The following is a 17,945-nucleotide window of genomic DNA, read 5'->3' on the forward strand; positions in this document are numbered from 1 at the left end:
GGAAGAGTGGGCAGATAAGTATACATGTTTATTATTTACTACATACTATATACTTTGATCGGCATAGTTGACAGACAAGGGTTTTTCAACATGTTCAAAGACAATGATCAGCAGATGATCGGCTCCTCGGCAGATCGTTGTCTATATTACACATGGCGATATCTGCCAGAATGGGCCTGATTGGGCAGATATGTTATAGGGCCTTTACAGCTTTGTTGCAGGGCACCTTTAAGTCATTCAAAAAAGCTGAGAGCCTTGGAAGCAGGACCAGCATTTGGGGTGTGCAACCTGTATAATTGCACAGATACCCTGCACTGACTTTCCTCCCCTGCCTGCATTCCTGAAATGCCCAGTCCAGCAACCTTGCAGCTGAATTTCAGCTTGGTATGTTATATGTCACATGACATTAAGATGCAGTGGTGTAGCGTGTGTGTGCGCGGGGGGGGGGGGGGGGTTGTTGGGGGGGCACAAGATTGAATGTAATATGAGTGGTGAAGCATACAATGGATCTTGCCTGTCTTTACTGTTCTCTATGGAGAGGGGAGAGATGAGGCACCAAAACAGGACAACAAAAAGTTAATTTACAACTACATGACCCGGCTATCTCCTCTGACAGTCGGCACTGACCTCTCTGACCTCTGAATACAGCTTTCACCCAGCTCCATGCCTGTAATCCTTTGTTCTCTGCTCTCTGCTGCCAACTCATGTCCCTCCTCCCTTCTCTATGGAACAGACAGGGTTGTGTCTGATGCAACAAGTCACAATTTCCTGATATTTTGCAGTGAATGGAAAAGAGGAGGGGGGGACCTGGGGAAAGACTTTTTAAATGCAGATAAAGGCATATCTGCCTAATAAACCCAATTAAAAAGTTTCTTAAAATCGCCTGGACTATTGATTTTTGCAAAAAAAAAAAAAAAAAAAAAAAAAAAACAACAAAAAACGACAGTGACTCTTTAACTTCATGGTGTTTCAAATTTTCAGTGAATCCATAAGGGAGCTGGGCATTATTTTGTGTGGGGGTGGCATAAAGGGGCATTATTTATATTATATGTGGGGGCCACAAGGGGGCATCAGTGAGGTCACTAAAATAAGCATTATTCTGTATTAGCGCTCAATGAACAAGCAGCAGGATCTCAGGATCTCTTCGAAGAAAAAGAGTGCTGCACCTCACACCTATGGCTGACACTAGTGCCTCTCGGCTGCATAAAAAACATCAGAATTTTGTGTATGAATTGATCAAGCCACACTGCCCCATGTACCGCGTGCAGGTATCTGATACACATGGGTCCCTACACTAAGTCCACACTGTGCCGGTCAGTGACCACCAACCCCGCAGGCGTGCATGGGCAGGGAAGGGAGGCCATGGAACGGCCCTGTAACCCCCATGCCACAGGACCAGACCCAAAATGCCCCCCCAAAAAACTCCCAGCCAGCACCGTTGTTCTAAAATAACAGCAAATATTTGCCATTAAATGGTGGCCATCCACTCAATTTCAACATTGTGTGAATAGATCCTTTCTGTGTTTTTAATACACTCCTGGTTTTGGTTGCAATACTGACTGAAATATACATATACTGACTGAAATATACGTTGTGTGAACCCAGCCTAAAGGAGAAGTCTGCAGAAAATTATTATTTTCAAGCAGGCAGGGAGGAACATAATAAACAAGCTACACTTACCTCTCCCTGTGCCTCTGCAGCACTGCCTTACTGCTCCGGGCTACTGGGTCTCCATTACCACCAATGTCACAACACGGCTGATGGGTTGCGTGCTCAGCCATGGGCTGGTGAGGGATACAGCAAGGTTGGGTATCTTCCCCTCAAGTCGTGATCAGAATTTGGTCCCGGAGCCTGTGAAGCAGAGCTGCGGAGGCACTGGGAGAGGTAAGTAGCACTTGTTTATTATGTTTCCCACTGACTGCTGGAAAAGTATAATTTCTTCCCAGTAAGCTTCCACTTATGTTGTCAAGCATACTGTTCCTTATAATTCCACAGTGAAAGGTGGATTCATGTTTGCATGTGCACAGACATTGGGCTTGTTTATATGGCTATAAGTGACTTATTAAATGTAGCCATGAAAGCAATTTACCAGCTATAGTGATCTCCCAAGAATTTGAACAAGTTGTCTCCAAAAGACACTGGCAGTGTCCCAAGGGAAAGCCATCCTTCCCCATAGGACTTCCAGCCATACTGACACTGGATACTCAACAAAAACAGCCACATTAAATAAACCCATAATGCTATACCATTATTGTCCTTCAGACTCCTGTTTTGCTCTGATATATTATCTGAGTGTAATGGCCTCACATAATTCATGTATATTCTCAATGCCGGGCTTCTAGGATAAGGATTTCGTGCTGAAGTGATGAACTCTGCGATATACAGTGCTCTTAGTTCATTCAGTAAGGAAAGCGAAACCTCAATTATCGTCACTTGCTTTGTTACAGTACTGGAAGGAGCTGGGTGACTTTTATTAACAGATATTACAGCCACAGGGGATGTCCACAAACATGTCATGTGTTCTGCTAAAACTGATGATGTTTCCATACTAAAAACCACAGTCACATTGCTGCATGTAAGGGACACAGCTTCTATATGCAGCCTCCCAAGCTAGTATGGTAAAATGCCACAAATATGCTAAGAACAATAACCACTGTGTTAAAGGAGTTGTATCATTACACACAACCCCGTTGATCTTGGCACTGCCATGGTTATTGGCTTATGGCCGCAGGTCCAGCTCCGAGCACCCCTAGGAACAGTCAGAACTTTCCCATGCAGCGACTGCTTTAGTGGGAATGTACATGTAGTATTATATGGCGGTTCTCTGCTTTGGCTCATAGACCTAGACAAGAGATGCTCTCTATTACAGCCATATGCTTTTGTGACCATTATTTTCTTTTCTGGACTGAATCTCCAACCTGTGAATCCTTCCCATTCCTTTTTTTTGATAACCTAAGCCACTCATGGGCCCTAGTGTTTTCCCACCACAAGAGGGCGCTTTATTTTCATTTTGCAGTTTTGATATTTCATTGCTCATATACACAAAAAAATGATTAAACTGTTCATAACAGATTTTTGGACTATGTGTGAAGTATACAATAAAAAAAAGACTAAGGACGTAGACAGCAAGACAGGTATAGGCTTCTATTGTGTGGACATATGCAAAAGTGTCTCCTCGAGGCAAAATTACAGATTTGCATCTAGATACCTTTTATTTAGTTAGTTATTTTTCTGTTGGGGCGCTGAAATCAAAGGCTATGAGGCCTTTCAGCTTCAAAGGACAATGTATCTGCAAAAGTATAGACTTTTCAAAGGGCAAACGAAAATTACTGGCAAAATATTTATGGTGCTTTCACACCTACAGGATCTGCAGCTGATTTTCTGCTGCTGATCCGCAGCAGCAGATTTCATTTAAATAACTGAACACAGCATCAAATCTGCACCATCAAATCTGCTGCAGATCCTGTAGGTGTGAACGCACCCTTAATCAGATAGCAACTGTGTACTTTAGCTGAATGTAGATAAGTTGTTCAAATAGGTTTACAGTTGCATCCCTTTATATAGTATATGGTTTGTGTTTTTGTATTTGTTTGTATTCCTATAGCACCAGGGACCCAGAGAATGAAGATCATTTTCTTACCTTCATCCTCAGCACAATTTTTATTAAATCTTCATTTTACTCAATATGCAAATTAGGCATTTTGGTGCACTGGGGGTGGGACAGCTGCCCTCACTGCACCAATCCGGCCAGCCCCTGCTCTTGAAATTTCATATGGCGCACTGCAGTCATTAGGGCCGGAGCACTGACTCTATGGCGAAACTATGTAAAGTGCTGCGGAATCTGTGTGCGCTATACAAATAAAAGCATTATTATTATTAAAAAGTATATATTATTATAGTATCCCTGGCCTTTTAGGTACGTAGCAGGTAAAAGTCAACTAAAAATGTGTAAATGTATGAGTATAAGTGTATGATTGCTGGGGACTTCTCTGAGACTTCAGTGATCATGAGAATGAGTCCCCATCTGCATAAAGAGTTGGTCATGCTGTGCAGTGTCTTTCCATTCACTGTCTATGGGACTGATAAGGATAGCCAGGCTGCACTTAGATACCTCCATTGTCTTATGAACAATGAATAGGGTGGTGAAGCACACATGGGACTGCTGCTCTATTCAGGCAGGGGATTATTCTTGTCATACTGGGGGCTTCAAGCCTTTGCACCCACCATGATCAAATATTGATCAATGGAAAGGTGATAGTTATGGGCTAACCCTTTAAATTACTGCTCTCTGTCCCAGAGGACTCTCCACACCTAGTACAATGTAGATTGATTAAACACTGGTTAAATCCAGTACCTATCCTGCCACCTATATAGTATAATTACATAATAACCACACTCAGTACACCAGCCATCCCATGGGGTCCACTGCTGGTTTTATTACATGTGCTGTGTGTGTGTCTCCTGTATATAGCCATGTGAGGATGAGCGAATACTGTTCGATCAAATATTTAATTGAATAGTAAAGTATTCGACCTACTGAATATTATCGAATAGTTCGCCGAATATTCGATAAATATTCGATAGGCGTTCAAATCCCCCAGCGTCCGGTTTTTACCTCCAAGTGGTCGAATGGATGTTTTTTCAATAATCGAATACTTGTTCCCATTGACTTTAATGGGATCGAATATTTGATCAAATATTTGAATATTCGGGAGATATTCGTATGAATATTGAATATTCAAATATTTCACTATTCGCTCATCACTAGTGAGGACACATCAGCTACTACTGTACACACACCTGGGGGCTGGTCGGCCGGGGCTCCCTCCAGTATACCCAGTGACTCCAATATACCCAGTGACTCCAGTCTACCCAGTGACTCCAATCTACCCAGTGACTCCAATCTACCCAGTGACTCCAGTCTACCCAGTGACTCCAATATACCCAGTGACTCCAGTCTATCCAGTGACTCCAGTCTACCCAGTGACTCCAATATACCCAGTGACTCCAGTCCACCCAGTGACTCCAATATACCCAGTGACTCCAGTATATCCAGTGACTCCAATATACCCAGTGACTCCAGTCTACCCAGTGACTCCAGTATACCCAGTGACTCCAATATACCCAGTGACTCCAATATACCCAGTGACTCCAGTCTACCCAGTGACTCCAGTCTACCCAGTGACTCCAATATACCCAGTGACTCCAATATACCCAGTGACTCCAGTATACCCAGTGACTCCAGTCTACCCAGTGACTCCAGTATACCCAGTGACTCCAGTCTACCCAGTGACTCCAATATACCCAGTGACTCCAGTCTACCCAGTGACTCCAATATACCCAGTGACTCCAATATACCCAGTGTCTCCAATATACCCAGTGACTCCAATATACCCAGTGACTCCAGTCTACCCAGTGACTCCAATATACCCAGTGACTCCAGTCTACCCAGTGACTCCAGTCTACCCAGTGACTCCAATATACCCAGTGACTCCAGTCCACCCAGTGACTCCAATATACCCAGTGACTCCAGTATATCCAGTGACTCCAATATACCCAGTGACTCCAGTCTACCCAGTGACTCCAATATACCCAGTGACTCCAGTCTACCCAGTGACTCCAATATACCCAGTGACTCCAATATACCCAGTGACTCCAGTCTACCCAGTGACTCCAATATACCCAGTGACTCCAGTCTACCCAGTGACTCCAATATACCCAGTGACTCCAGTCTACCCAGTGACTCCAGTATACCCAGTGACTCCAGTCTACCCAGTGACTCCAATATACCCAGTGACTCCAGTCTACCCAGTGACTCCAATATACCCAGTGACTCCAATATACCCAGTGTCTCCAATATACCCAGTGACTCCAATATACCCAGTGACTCCAATCTACCCAGTGACTCCAATATACCCAGTGACTCCAGTCTACCCAGTGACTCCAGTCTACCCAGTGACTCCAATATACCCAGTGACTCCAGTCTACCCAGTGACTCCAATCTACCCAGTGACTCCAATATACCCAGTGACTCAAATATACCCAGTGACTCCAATATACCCAGTGACTCCAATATACCCAGTGACTCCAGTCTACCCAGTGACTCAAATATACCCAGTGACTCCAGTCTACCCAGTGACTTCAATATACCCAGTGACTCCAGTCTACCCAGTGTCTCCAATATACCCAGTGACTCCCGTCTACCCAAAGACTCCAATATACCCAGTGACTCCAATATACCCAGTGACTCCAGTCTACCCAGTGACTCAAATATACCCAGTGACTCCAGTCTACCCAGTGACTTCAATATACCCAGTGACTCCAGTCTACCCAGTGACTTCAATATACCCAGTGACTCCAGTCTACCCAGTGTCTCCAATATACCCAGTGACTCCAATATACCCAGTGACTCCCGTCTACCCAAAGACTCCAATATAGCCAGTGACTCCAATATAGCCAGGGACTCCAATATAGCCAGTGACTCCAATATAGCCAGTGACTCCAATATAGCCAGTGACTCCAATATAGCCAGTGACTCCAGTCTACCCAGTGACTCCAGTATCCTGTGAGGAGTCCAGGCTGGGGCGGCACTGCAGCTTGTGTGTGCTATGACAGGCTGCCAGGGCCCAGCCATGGAGGAGAGGGGGGCTGTGAGGGAGAGCCAGGAATAGGAGGGGGAGGAGGAGGAGGAGAGGGAGCGGACCTGCTGCTGTTGCTGCTGCATTACAGCATCGAGGCGTCATCATCTGCATCTACCCAGGAGAGGAGGGATCAGCGGCGGCGGTGGCGGCGGTGGCGGCGGTAGCGGCGGTAGCGGCAGCCCGGGCTTCAATGTGAACTGGGGGAAACCGCCCGCGCCTCTCGTCCTCAGACCGGGGGGAAGGGGCTGTATCTGGGGACCCGCGGCGGCCGCCCCTGCCCCCCGTGCTCCCGCAGTATCGGGCTCTATTCTCCGGGGTGAGCCATGAATTCAGCCGAGCAGACCGTAACATGGCTCATCACACTCGGGGTGCTGGAGTCCCCCAAGAAGACCATCTCCGACCCGGAGGGCTTCCTGCAGGCGTCCCTGAAGGACGGGGTGGTGCTGTGCCGGCTGCTGGAGCGCCTGCTCCCGGGCACCATAGACAAGGTAAGCGGGGGGCACGGCACGGGTTAATGTGCAGCCGCACTATAATGGGGCCGACAGCTGGAGGTGGAGGAGGTGCCGCACCATGTACACAGGGGCCGAGTGCTGCGCTCATTGTCAGCCATATGTATACAGATCATCACCTATATGTGTATATACAGAGAGCCAGGGAGCTAGGCCACTGCCCTCCTCTCCACTCCTATAGAACCCAGGGCAGAGCTCACTATAAGTGACTAGACATGGAGTGGACATACAGGTGATGGGGGGCTGCTATGTGCAGGCAATCCTAGCTGAGGGCATATATCCATGCTTCAGGGAAGGAGATGGCTGTGACAGCTGTGCTCTTTGTCAGTGTGAGATCTTCCCAGACCCTCCCACTGGTGGAGATCCACACTACAACCAATGGCAGGCTGCAGGAGGCTTCAGTGTCACATGCTGCTGATCCTCACCACCAGATCACCCCAATGGCAGCCAGGACACCTCCATACCTTATACAGAGTATACAGAGAACAATGTCCACTCAGAGATGGCCATGCCAGGCAGCTGCATTGTCTTGGCATTTATTTTCTATACTGCATGCCTGGTTGTAGATTCCCAGGTTTTATTCTATGATTCTGTACTTACAACTAGCATTGTGCATTCATAGACTGTGGTAAAGAAATAGCCGCTACCTATTTGCTACATTATATATGTTATATAGCCCAGGCTGTTTTACATATTGCACTAGTCCCTTTGCCCAATGGAATCAAAGTGACTCATGGAAAAGAGTGACCCAAAAAAACATTGGGGGAATAAATGAAAACACATGTGCTACTCTTGTGGCCACTTTTGTGCCAAAATATTAGTGCACAAAAGGAAACAGACACATAAATGAAGGGGCTGGAACAAGCTTTATTTATATGAGCACATATGGGAAATGCATTTAGTAACAGAACCAGGCAAGCTTTATATTTATTCCACCCATTGTCTATGTTCCTGTTTGTCATAAGCAACACATACTGTGAGGGAAATAATTATTAGATTTTTTATCTTTGCCTGGCTTGGTCACTCCATGACCTTAAAGGGGTTATCTAGCGAAAATCTTTTTCTTTCAAATCAACTGCTGTCAGAAATTAATATAGATTTGTAATTTACTTCTTTTAAAAAATGTCAAGTCTTCCCATACTTATTAGTTGCTGTATGTCATGCAGGAAATGTTTTATTATCAGTGGGATTCCCATAGAAAGCTTCTCCTACTCTGGAGAGCTCCTGTCTGGGCCAGAGATGTCAGCAGAGAGCAATGAAAACATTTCCTGCAGGACATACAGCAACTAATAAGTATGGGAAGATTTGAGATTTTTTAATAGAAGTAAATTACAAATTTATATAACTCACTGACACCGGTTGATCTGAAAGAAAAAGATTTTCGCTGGACAACCCCTTTAATATGCTTCATTTTGAGCCACTCCTTTGTTGCCTTGGCTGTATGTTTTGAGTCATTATCGTGCTGGAAGACCCAGCTACGACCCAATTTTATTCTCCTGGCTGAGGGAAGGGGGTTGTCACTCAGGATTTTACGGTACATGGCTCCATCCATTGTCCCATTAAGGCACTGAAGTGGTCCTGTGCTCTTAGGAGAGAAACATGCTCAAAACATAATGGGGGAGATTTATCAAACATGGTGTAAAGTGAAACTGGCTCAGTTTCCACCTTTCATTTCTCATAGACTCTTTGGAAAATGAAAGGTGGGATCTGATTGGTTACTAGGGGCATCTGAGCCAGTTTCACTTTACACCATGTTTGATAAATCTCCCCCTTCCACCTCCATGCTTGATAGTGGGGTTGGTGTTCTTTGGGTCATAGGGAGCATTTCTCTTCCTCTAAATATGACTAGTCGAGTTAATGCCAGAGAGCTCAATTTTTGTCTCATCACAGCACCTTCTCCCAGGTGTTCTTTGGCAAACATCAGATGGACCTGCACATGTGCCTTCTTTTGCAGTGGGACATTGCGGGCACTGCATGATTTTAATCCATTATGACATAATGTGTTACCAATGGTTTTTCAGTGTAGTTTTAGGCTGATCTCTCACCTTCCTCATGATCCAGGATACCCCACGAGCTGAGATTTAGCATGGACCCCCAAATCAATGTTGATTGACATTCATTTTGTATTTCTTCCATTTTCTTGCTCTTGCTCCAACAGTTGTCTCCTTTTCACCCAGCATCTTACTTATGGTTTTTTAGCCCATTGCAGCCTTGTGCAGGTCTTTGATCCCTTACAGCTTTAGAAAGCTCTTTCATCTTGCCCATAAGTCGTCTGACTTATTAATTGAGGCTGTGGATGGTAGTCTTTTATACAGATGACAGTTTAAGACAGCTGACTTTAATGCAGGTAATGAGTTGATTAGGAGCGTCTAACTGATCTGTCGGAGAGGAGCCACAACTCTTAGGGCCAGTTCACGCGGAGTAAAAGTGGCCGAATTGACATGTCAATTCTTTAAGCAGAGAGGCGCGGAGAGCAGAGGTGCAAGCCCTCTTTGTCAGTGGGCAAATGTACAAAATCAGCAGGGGATCAAATAATTTTTTCCTTCACTGGACTTGCCAGTTGCAGTGCCAGTTATATCTTCCATGGTCCTAAATGCTGTCTGCTAACAGGAACATACATGTCAATTAGAAGAATGGAACGTCTTCTCTTCCTGGAAGTTCCTGCAGTCAGGGAAGATAATTCAGACAGAATACATCCCAGGATAGTACTAGGAATCTCCAAAAAGGACACGTAGGGTGAAATTTATGAAACTGGTGTAAAGTAGAATTGTCTTAGTTGCCCCTAGCAACCAATCAGATTCCACCTTTCATTTTTCAAAAAATCTTTAAGGAATCAAAGTGGAATCTGATTGGTTGCTAGGGGCAACTAAAACAATTCTACTTTACACCAGTTTGATAAATCTCCCCAATTGTCTTTTTTGACAATTGTCATGATGCACGTTATGTGGCAAATTTTTTTTTAAATAAAAAATATGTTAAAAAAAAGACACATTGAATCCTTGGGACTTTGAATTGTATGGCATTTAAATTTGCTTGGATCTCCAGGGTTTTCTGCCACAGCTCAGAATGTTCCAGAAAAATAAAGTAAATAGTACCTTACTCATCCCTAGCCTGTCCCCAGCTGGTATCTACTTCCAGTTCCTTCTGGGCATGGGCAGGTGTCTGCTGTAGCCAGTCAGTGGCTGCATTCCTAACCTTCTACATCCAATGAGTTGCTGGAGTGACCAGAGAGCACTATGTTTTATTTCTCTAAACCTTAAAGGCGGGTACTCATCTGGACCTTTTAGGTATACCCACAGGATGTGCTATAAAAATAGGGGGGACCCTATGCGGGGTTTTTTTAAGTAAATAAATAATTAAAAAAAACGCATAGGGTCCCCCCTATTTTTATAACCAGTCGGGTTAAAAACCAAGCGACAGCAGCCTGGTAACAACAGGGTGGGAAGAGCCATTGGTTTAGGCCCTCCCCAGCCTAAATCTTACCAGCCTGCTGCCGCCCCAGTCCAGGAGCGCCAATTTTGACGCTCCGGGACCACTGGCACCCGGCTCTTCCCAATACCCCTGGTGGCATTGGGTACTGGGGTAATAATGGGGGGTTAGTGTTAGCCATTTTATACCGGCTAACACTAGGCCCCAACTTAGTAATGGATTCCGTCTATTAGACGGCTTCCACTACTAAGTCTATAAAGTAAAGAAATAAAGACAAGACACAAGTGAAGCATTTTTTTTTATTCAAATAAAAACACTCCCACACCCCTCATTGACCATTTTATTAAAAAAAAAACACCAAACAACCGCTGGTCATCGACGTAGTCCACGGAATCCGACGTAATCCACAGGATACCGATATCTGAAAAACAAAAAGGGAGAAACACACAAAAAACACACAAACAGGAGCACAACACCCATCATTGTGAGCGGTGTTGTGCACCTTACAGTATGCAGCATCTTTACAGATCGCTGCTTACAGTCTGGCCCCCAAGGGGGTTAAGGGAGGATGCATTGCATCCCCCTTAACCCCTTGGGGGCCTGACTGATGTCAGACTGCACCCATCCCAGCAAGGAAGGGGTTAAGTGACCCCCCTTCCTTACTGGGATGGGTGCAGTGCTGGGGAGGGGGTGGGGAGAGCTGTATACTCACCCCAATGTGTCCTCTTCGCTGGTCCGCAGCACAATGAAGTCACTGTACTGCGGACCAGCTCTTTATATGTGCGCTCAGCCGATCAGCCAATCAGCTGAGCGCACATATAATTCTAAATGTTTCTTCTAATAATGCTATTGTCATAACATAATTAGAAGAAACATTTGATGTTTTCATTAAAGTAAAGTGATGATTAGTACAGAAAGCTCTATTACCGGGAATATGAATTAACAGCTTACTGGAGCTTCCTGTACTAATTAATATTTAATTAATAAAACACATTTTTGTTGTAATAAAATCAGTTTCGTTGGTCAATAATTTAATTCTAACGAATCCATCATTGTGCAATTAAATATACTGTCAAAAAATAAATATATATATAAATATACATTTATTTATATTTATATATATTTTAACAGTATATTTAATTGCACAATGATGGATTCGTTAGAATTAAATTATTGAACAACGAAAGGGACTTTATTACAAAGAAAATGTGTTTTATTATTTTAATATATTAACTATTAGAGGCATCGGCATTCGGCATTATTGCCGGCTATTTTTTAAGTACTCCGTACGGACCGCCTGTCAATCCACGGCCGTGAATTTGCACAGTTCCAGCCGCAAACAATGGTCTTGTTAATTTTTTACAGGTCCGTTTACGATCGGGCCGTAGGCTCATACATAGTGTGCACTGTGCAGCCGTATATCGTATACTTTCCAGCGTACGCATGAACCGGAAAAATACGGCCGATGATTTACAGCCCGCAATACAGCCGCACAGATACATAGTGTGAACATAGCCTTAGGGTGCGTTCACACCTACAGGATCCGCAGCAGATCTGCAGCAGATTTTTTGGTGCAGATTTGATGCTGTGTTCAGTTATTTAAATGAAATCTGCTGCGGATCTGCTGTGGATCCGCAGCAGAAAATCGGCTGCGGATCCGGTAAGTGTGAACGTACCCTAAGGGTGCGTTCACACCTACCGCATCCGCAGCTTATTTTTCCGTGGAAATACGCAGGTCTGGTAGTGCAGATTTCAACCTGCGAGAAATCCGCATATGTGTGCGTTTTGCGGTTTTTCTGCAGCAAGTTTATTGCAACTGAAATGTCCGTTTAGAATGAGAGACATTTTAAACTGACATTTCAGTTGCGATAAACTTGCTGCAGAAAAAACGCAAAACGCACACATATGCGGATTTCTCGCAGGTTGAAATCTGCACTACCAGACCTGCGGATTTCCGCGGGAAAATAAGCTGCGGATGCGGTAGGTGTGAACGCACCCTAAGGGTATAAACCCACACACCGTATATGCAGCATATACGCAGCAGATTAGATCTAAATAACTGAACACAGCATCAAATCTGCCCCATCAAATCTGCTGCAGATCTGCTGCGTATCTGCTGCGTATGCTGTGTGTGGGTTTGTACCCTAAGGGTACAAACACACACAGCAGATACGCTGCGTATTTACTGCTGCGATACGCAGCAGATACGCAGCAGTTTAGATCTAAATAACCGAACACAGTATCAAATCTGCTGCGTATCTGCTGCGTATCTGCTGCGTATCTGCTGTGTGTGTTTGTACCCTAAGTGGGATTTTGTAACCTCATTAGGTTCCATTGAAGTGAATGGAGCTTAATTGCAAACCACACCTGAACTGGAGACAAGAGTGGGGCTGTCTCTGGGAGAAGGTGGCCATGTTTATGTAGCGCTGGATAACCCCTTTAGGGTGCAAACACACAGGATGTATATGCAGCGAGTTTATGGGCTGCGTAAACGCAGTGAAACTCGCTGCATATCCCATCCCTGTGTAGTCAATGGCAGGCAAAATCGCAGCAGGGATGAACATCCCTACTGCGAGTTTGTCTGCAGCCCGCCGCTGGAGCATATACTTTACCTGGTCCCCGCTCCGGCTTGCTGAAGACACCGGGAACCGCCGGAGCCGGGATCAGGTAGAGTATACGCTCCGACGGCCGGGGGGTTAAAAGGGCGGGCTGCAGACAAACTCACAGCAGGGATGTTCATCCCTGCTGCGATTTTGCCTGCCATTGACTACACAGGGACGGGATATGCAGCGATTTTTACTGCGTTTACGCAGCGAGAAACTCGCTGCATATACGTCCTGTGTGTTTGCACCCTGCTGGTGCGTTCACACCTACAGGATCTGCAGCTGATTTTCTGCAGCAGATTTCATTTAAATAACTGAACACAGCATCAAATCTGCTGCAGATCCTGTAGGTGTGAACCCAGCCTAATGGTGCGTTCACACCTACAGGATCTGCAGCAGATTTGATGCTGTGTTCAGTTATTTAAATGAAATCTGCTGCAGAAAATCAGCTGCAGATCCTGTAGGTGTGAACGCACCATTAAAAAGAAAAGGATAGTGTTTCTTCACCCAAGACAATTTCACTTTTATAATTAACTACCTAATAAATAAGTTTATTGACCAATATTGAAGAGCTTCTTTTAGCGAAATATGAATGTTATATCTATGTATAATTATATTTTAAAGGGGTATGTTAGCTCAATTTCTTTCTAGAATGGAATTCAACTGCATCTAGTTCCTGGCTGGTGCCCTCTTTTCAACATAAAGAAAATGTGTACACAGACAGCAATTGGTGGGAGGGTATTTCTTATGTGTTGAGTGGAGAGCAGGACTAATGGTGCGTTTACACAGAGTGATGTATCTGACAGATTTTTTTTTAAGCAAAAGCCAGGAATGGGTTTGAAAAGAGGAGAAATCTCAGTCTTTCCTTTATGACCTGTTCCCTGTTTATAGTCTGTTCCTGGCTTTGGCTTCAATAATCTGTCAGATAAATTTTTCTGTGTAAACGTACCATTTATCAAACTGTAAAACCAGTGTAAACTGCCAACATCAACCAATGAGAGCTCAGCTTTTATCCTACCAGAGCTGAATGCTGTGATTTGTTCCTATGGGCAGTTTACACCAGCTTCTATTTTACACACTATGATAACTCTGGGCTTAGGCTGCATTCCTATGTTCCGTGATCCTGACGGATCACGGACGTGGAATGCATGTACCGGAGTCCCCCCGCGGCCGGACTGCATCTGTAATTAGATGCTGGGAGCGGGGGAGACTGTATTCATGAGCGCCACGCTGTAGTAACAGCACCGCGCGGCTGATTCATTACAGCGCGGCGCTTATGAATACAGTCTCCCCCGCTCCCAGCATCTAATTACAGATGCTGTCCGGGCGCGGGGGGACTCCGGTACATGCATTCCACGTCCGTGATCCGTCAGGATCACGGAACGTGGGAATGCAGCCTTATAGGGTACAAACACACACTCCGTATACGCAGCAGATACGCGGCAGATTTGATGCTGTGTTCAGATATTTGGATCTAATCTGCTGCGTATCGCAGCAGTAAATACGCTGCGTATACGGTGTGTGTGTGTGTGTGTTTGTACTTAGTGTTTTTCATGTGATTCACATTATTTACAATTTTAACCAGTTTAGTCCATATTAGGTTGGCAGTCATACAGTATTAATAGAAATGAATCACTGTGGTGACACATTTGTAACATAAAAACTATAATGACTTATTTATTTTAATGTGCAGCTATATAGACACAAAATATTGACTGTGTTTCATTAAAATGTGGCCAAGGGCAATGTCACACTGGCTAAACAACCTCTGCCATTCCCTTTTAATTATTGTCTATTGTCTATGGTCTATGCATAATACTCATGCAGGAATAATTTCAGCAGCAGTAGTTGTGTTGTCTGCAAGATGCTAGTTTTGTTTGCTTGCTTCTTTAAGTAGTCATCATCTTGTGTAGTTGTTGGCCACTGTAATCGTAGATTTGAAAGATTACTTGGTCTTTTAGCAGTTTTTACCTAAACTCTCTCACTTTACATACAAAAAGATAGAAAATTTGATGCATTTGGTAACAAAAATAGTTTTTTCAAGGATTACAATGTAGAAAAACGTACAAGTCCTGGATTACACTTCATTGCACAATGACTATAAGAAGTGTCTGGGGACCCCAGTGCATTGTTTAGATGGGTGTCTATCCACAAGATGTGCCATAAATGTCTTATAGATGTGGGTGCTCTCGACATGGGAGGGCCCCCAGTCTGCTTACAGCCCCTGGAGGAGGTCGGAAAGATGAAAACAGTCAAATAGCTGTTATTCTAGGTGCTATGCCATGTAAACTGTAATAATACTTTCCTAGAAAATAATCACAACTACACATTCATGACAAACACAACTGAATTTAACAAGAGAATCCTAAAATAAGACATACAGATCTTATTAGCAGTTCTGGTTACATCTGCTCCTCCAAGGCAGATGGATGTTCAACCAAACAGTAATGCATCCTGTGCAAATCTGGAGACAAAATTATGTTAACCATCTGGTGGCAATAGAATGAAATAAGATGTCAATCAGGGATGCTAACAGGGTGAGCATCTAGAAGCGTTTAATAGCCTATTGGTAAGCATTTCAGGAGACCCTATTGGTGACTATAGAAAGTAATCATATACCAAGCAGACTTAATAACTAATATTCCTATCTAGTCTTCTTAGTACTATTATGCAAAGTGTATGACAATACCATAGGGAGTTTAGCACACAAGCCTCAGTAAGGATCCTGTTACATGTTTCCCTTTCCATCCCTTTCTACCATCTGGTGCAGCAAACTCCAGTGATTCACTGCACAGAAGCTGCAAAGAGAAATTACAGGTTACTAGAAACTGGTCCTGTGAGGATTACAAATCTAGATAACTTTCTGAAACCAGTTGATTTAAAAGAAAAAGATTTTTGCTAGATAACACCCTTAGGGTACAAACACACACGGCATATACGCTGCGTATTTACTGCTGCGATACGCAGCAGATTAGATCTAAATAACTGAACACAGCATCAAAACTGCTGCGTATCTGCTGTGTGTGTTTGTACCCTTAAGCAGGGGAAAGCCCAGATCCTGGCTTCAACTGTCAGGAAATCTGGAGTGCCGCCCGATGTAATCAGATCAAGAAAAACACCTGTGATGAAGCCTGGTAATGCAGTTCACATGGTTTATGCTGGGTTTACTCAGAACGATTATCGTTAGAATTTGCCCGATAACGATCGAATTAGAAAGATAATCGTACGTGTAAACACAGCGAACAATCGAACGACGAGCGAGAAATCGTTAAATTTAATCTTTTATCTTGTTCTTAAATTGTCGTTCGCAAAAAATTCGCCGATCGTTCCGTGTAAACAGTCGTCCCGCGAAAGTCCGGCTGCTCGCAGCCCGGCCCCCTGCTCGCAATCTGGCCCCCCACTCATCCTCAGCCCCCTACGCTGGGTTGATCGCCGCCCCGATCGCCACCCCCGCCGCAGCTCCGATGGCCCCCCCCCGCCACCGCTCCAATCGCCCCCCCGCCGCTCCGTTCGGCCCCCGCAAACCCCCCCCCAACCCCCGGTTTAGCGGGGGGCCGGGCTGTGGGCGCGCGATCGCAAAACGATTTTTCCGTACGATATATTGTACCGTCTAAACGCTGATTGTTATGGGAAAAAAATTGTTACTCCGACATCGTTAATCATACGATCGGGCCAATTATTGTTTCGTGTAAACCCAGCATAAGTCAACACAGTCAATTTAGATAAAATTGCAGAGTTCACATAATCAATTAGACAAAGAAACTCAACAAAGCTGAATGGGTTTCCGCATATGAAAGCCATGGAACATAGCGAGGCTGTTGGAAGGGAACGCTGTGTGAACCCAGCCTTACCAGATTCGCAGCGGATTTCACGCTGCGAGTTTGCAGCGAAATCTGCTGTGGATCCATGTAGTGTTAAGTTTAATGGGTCTCATACCCGCTAGTATGTAACCTGGCCCCTTTAACCCCCCTGGCCCGGAACATACATTACCTGCTTGGCACTGCGGCTGTGTGTGAGGCTCACACAGGTGCGGCGCCGAGCAGGTAATGTATGCTCTAAGCCGGGGGCTGCAGGTGGAGGGGGGTTTAAGGGGTTGGGTTACATATCCGCAGTGGAATGAAAATTCTGATTTAGCTGCAAACTCGCAGCGTAAAATCTGCTCTGGATCCAGTATGTGTGAAGCTACCCTTAGGGTGCCTTCACACGTATCATATTGCTGCATTTCTAACGCTGCATGTTTGGTGCGATTTTTACATGCGAGTTTTGATTTTCACATGAAAATCATGTGAAAATCAAAACTCGCATGTAAAAATTGCACCAAACATGCAGCGATAAAAACGCAGTGATACGGTACGTGTGAAGGCACCCTAAGGGTACAAACACACGCACACTGTATACGCAGCAGGTACGCAGCAGATCTGCAGCAGATTTGATGCTGTGTTCAGTTATTTAGATCTAATCTGCTGCGTATTTGTTCCGTATCGCAGCAGTAAATACGCTGCGTATACGGTGTGTGTGTTTATACCCTTACAGGGATTCACCGTCCGTGCTTCTCAAAGTGAACTTAGAACATGTGAATCCAGCCTTAGGCCTTCTTTACACACACACTTTTAGTTTAGTGTTTTTGTGGCATTTTTTTTAAATAGTTTGTTTTACCAAAAAAGAAAGCTACCGAAAACCAATAAAGTTGTAGGTAGGGGGGGATTCTCCGGCAGTGACAGGGTTATTGGTAGGGGGATGCTCCGGCAGTGACAGGGTTATTG

General features: G+C 44.6%; 1 protein-coding gene across 2 annotated transcripts in view; it reads left to right on the forward strand.

Moving 5' to 3' along the window:
• Positions 1-6,791: 6,791 nt before the first annotated feature.
• ARHGEF7 (Rho guanine nucleotide exchange factor 7) overlaps positions 6,792-17,945 on the forward strand; it is an 81,807-nt gene continuing 70,653 nt past the window's right edge. For both annotated transcript variants that reach the window (XM_069972369.1, XM_069972366.1), the window contains exon 1: positions 6,792-7,129. In XM_069972369.1, coding sequence (XP_069828470.1) covers positions 6,965-7,129 — 165 coding nt within the window. In that variant the 5' untranslated portion in view covers positions 6,792-6,964. The remainder of the gene's footprint in view (positions 7,130-17,945) is intronic.

Source organism: Dendropsophus ebraccatus, chromosome 5 (genome assembly GCF_027789765.1).
Source record: "Dendropsophus ebraccatus isolate aDenEbr1 chromosome 5, aDenEbr1.pat, whole genome shotgun sequence".
NCBI lineage: Eukaryota > Metazoa > Chordata > Amphibia > Anura > Hylidae > Dendropsophus > Dendropsophus ebraccatus.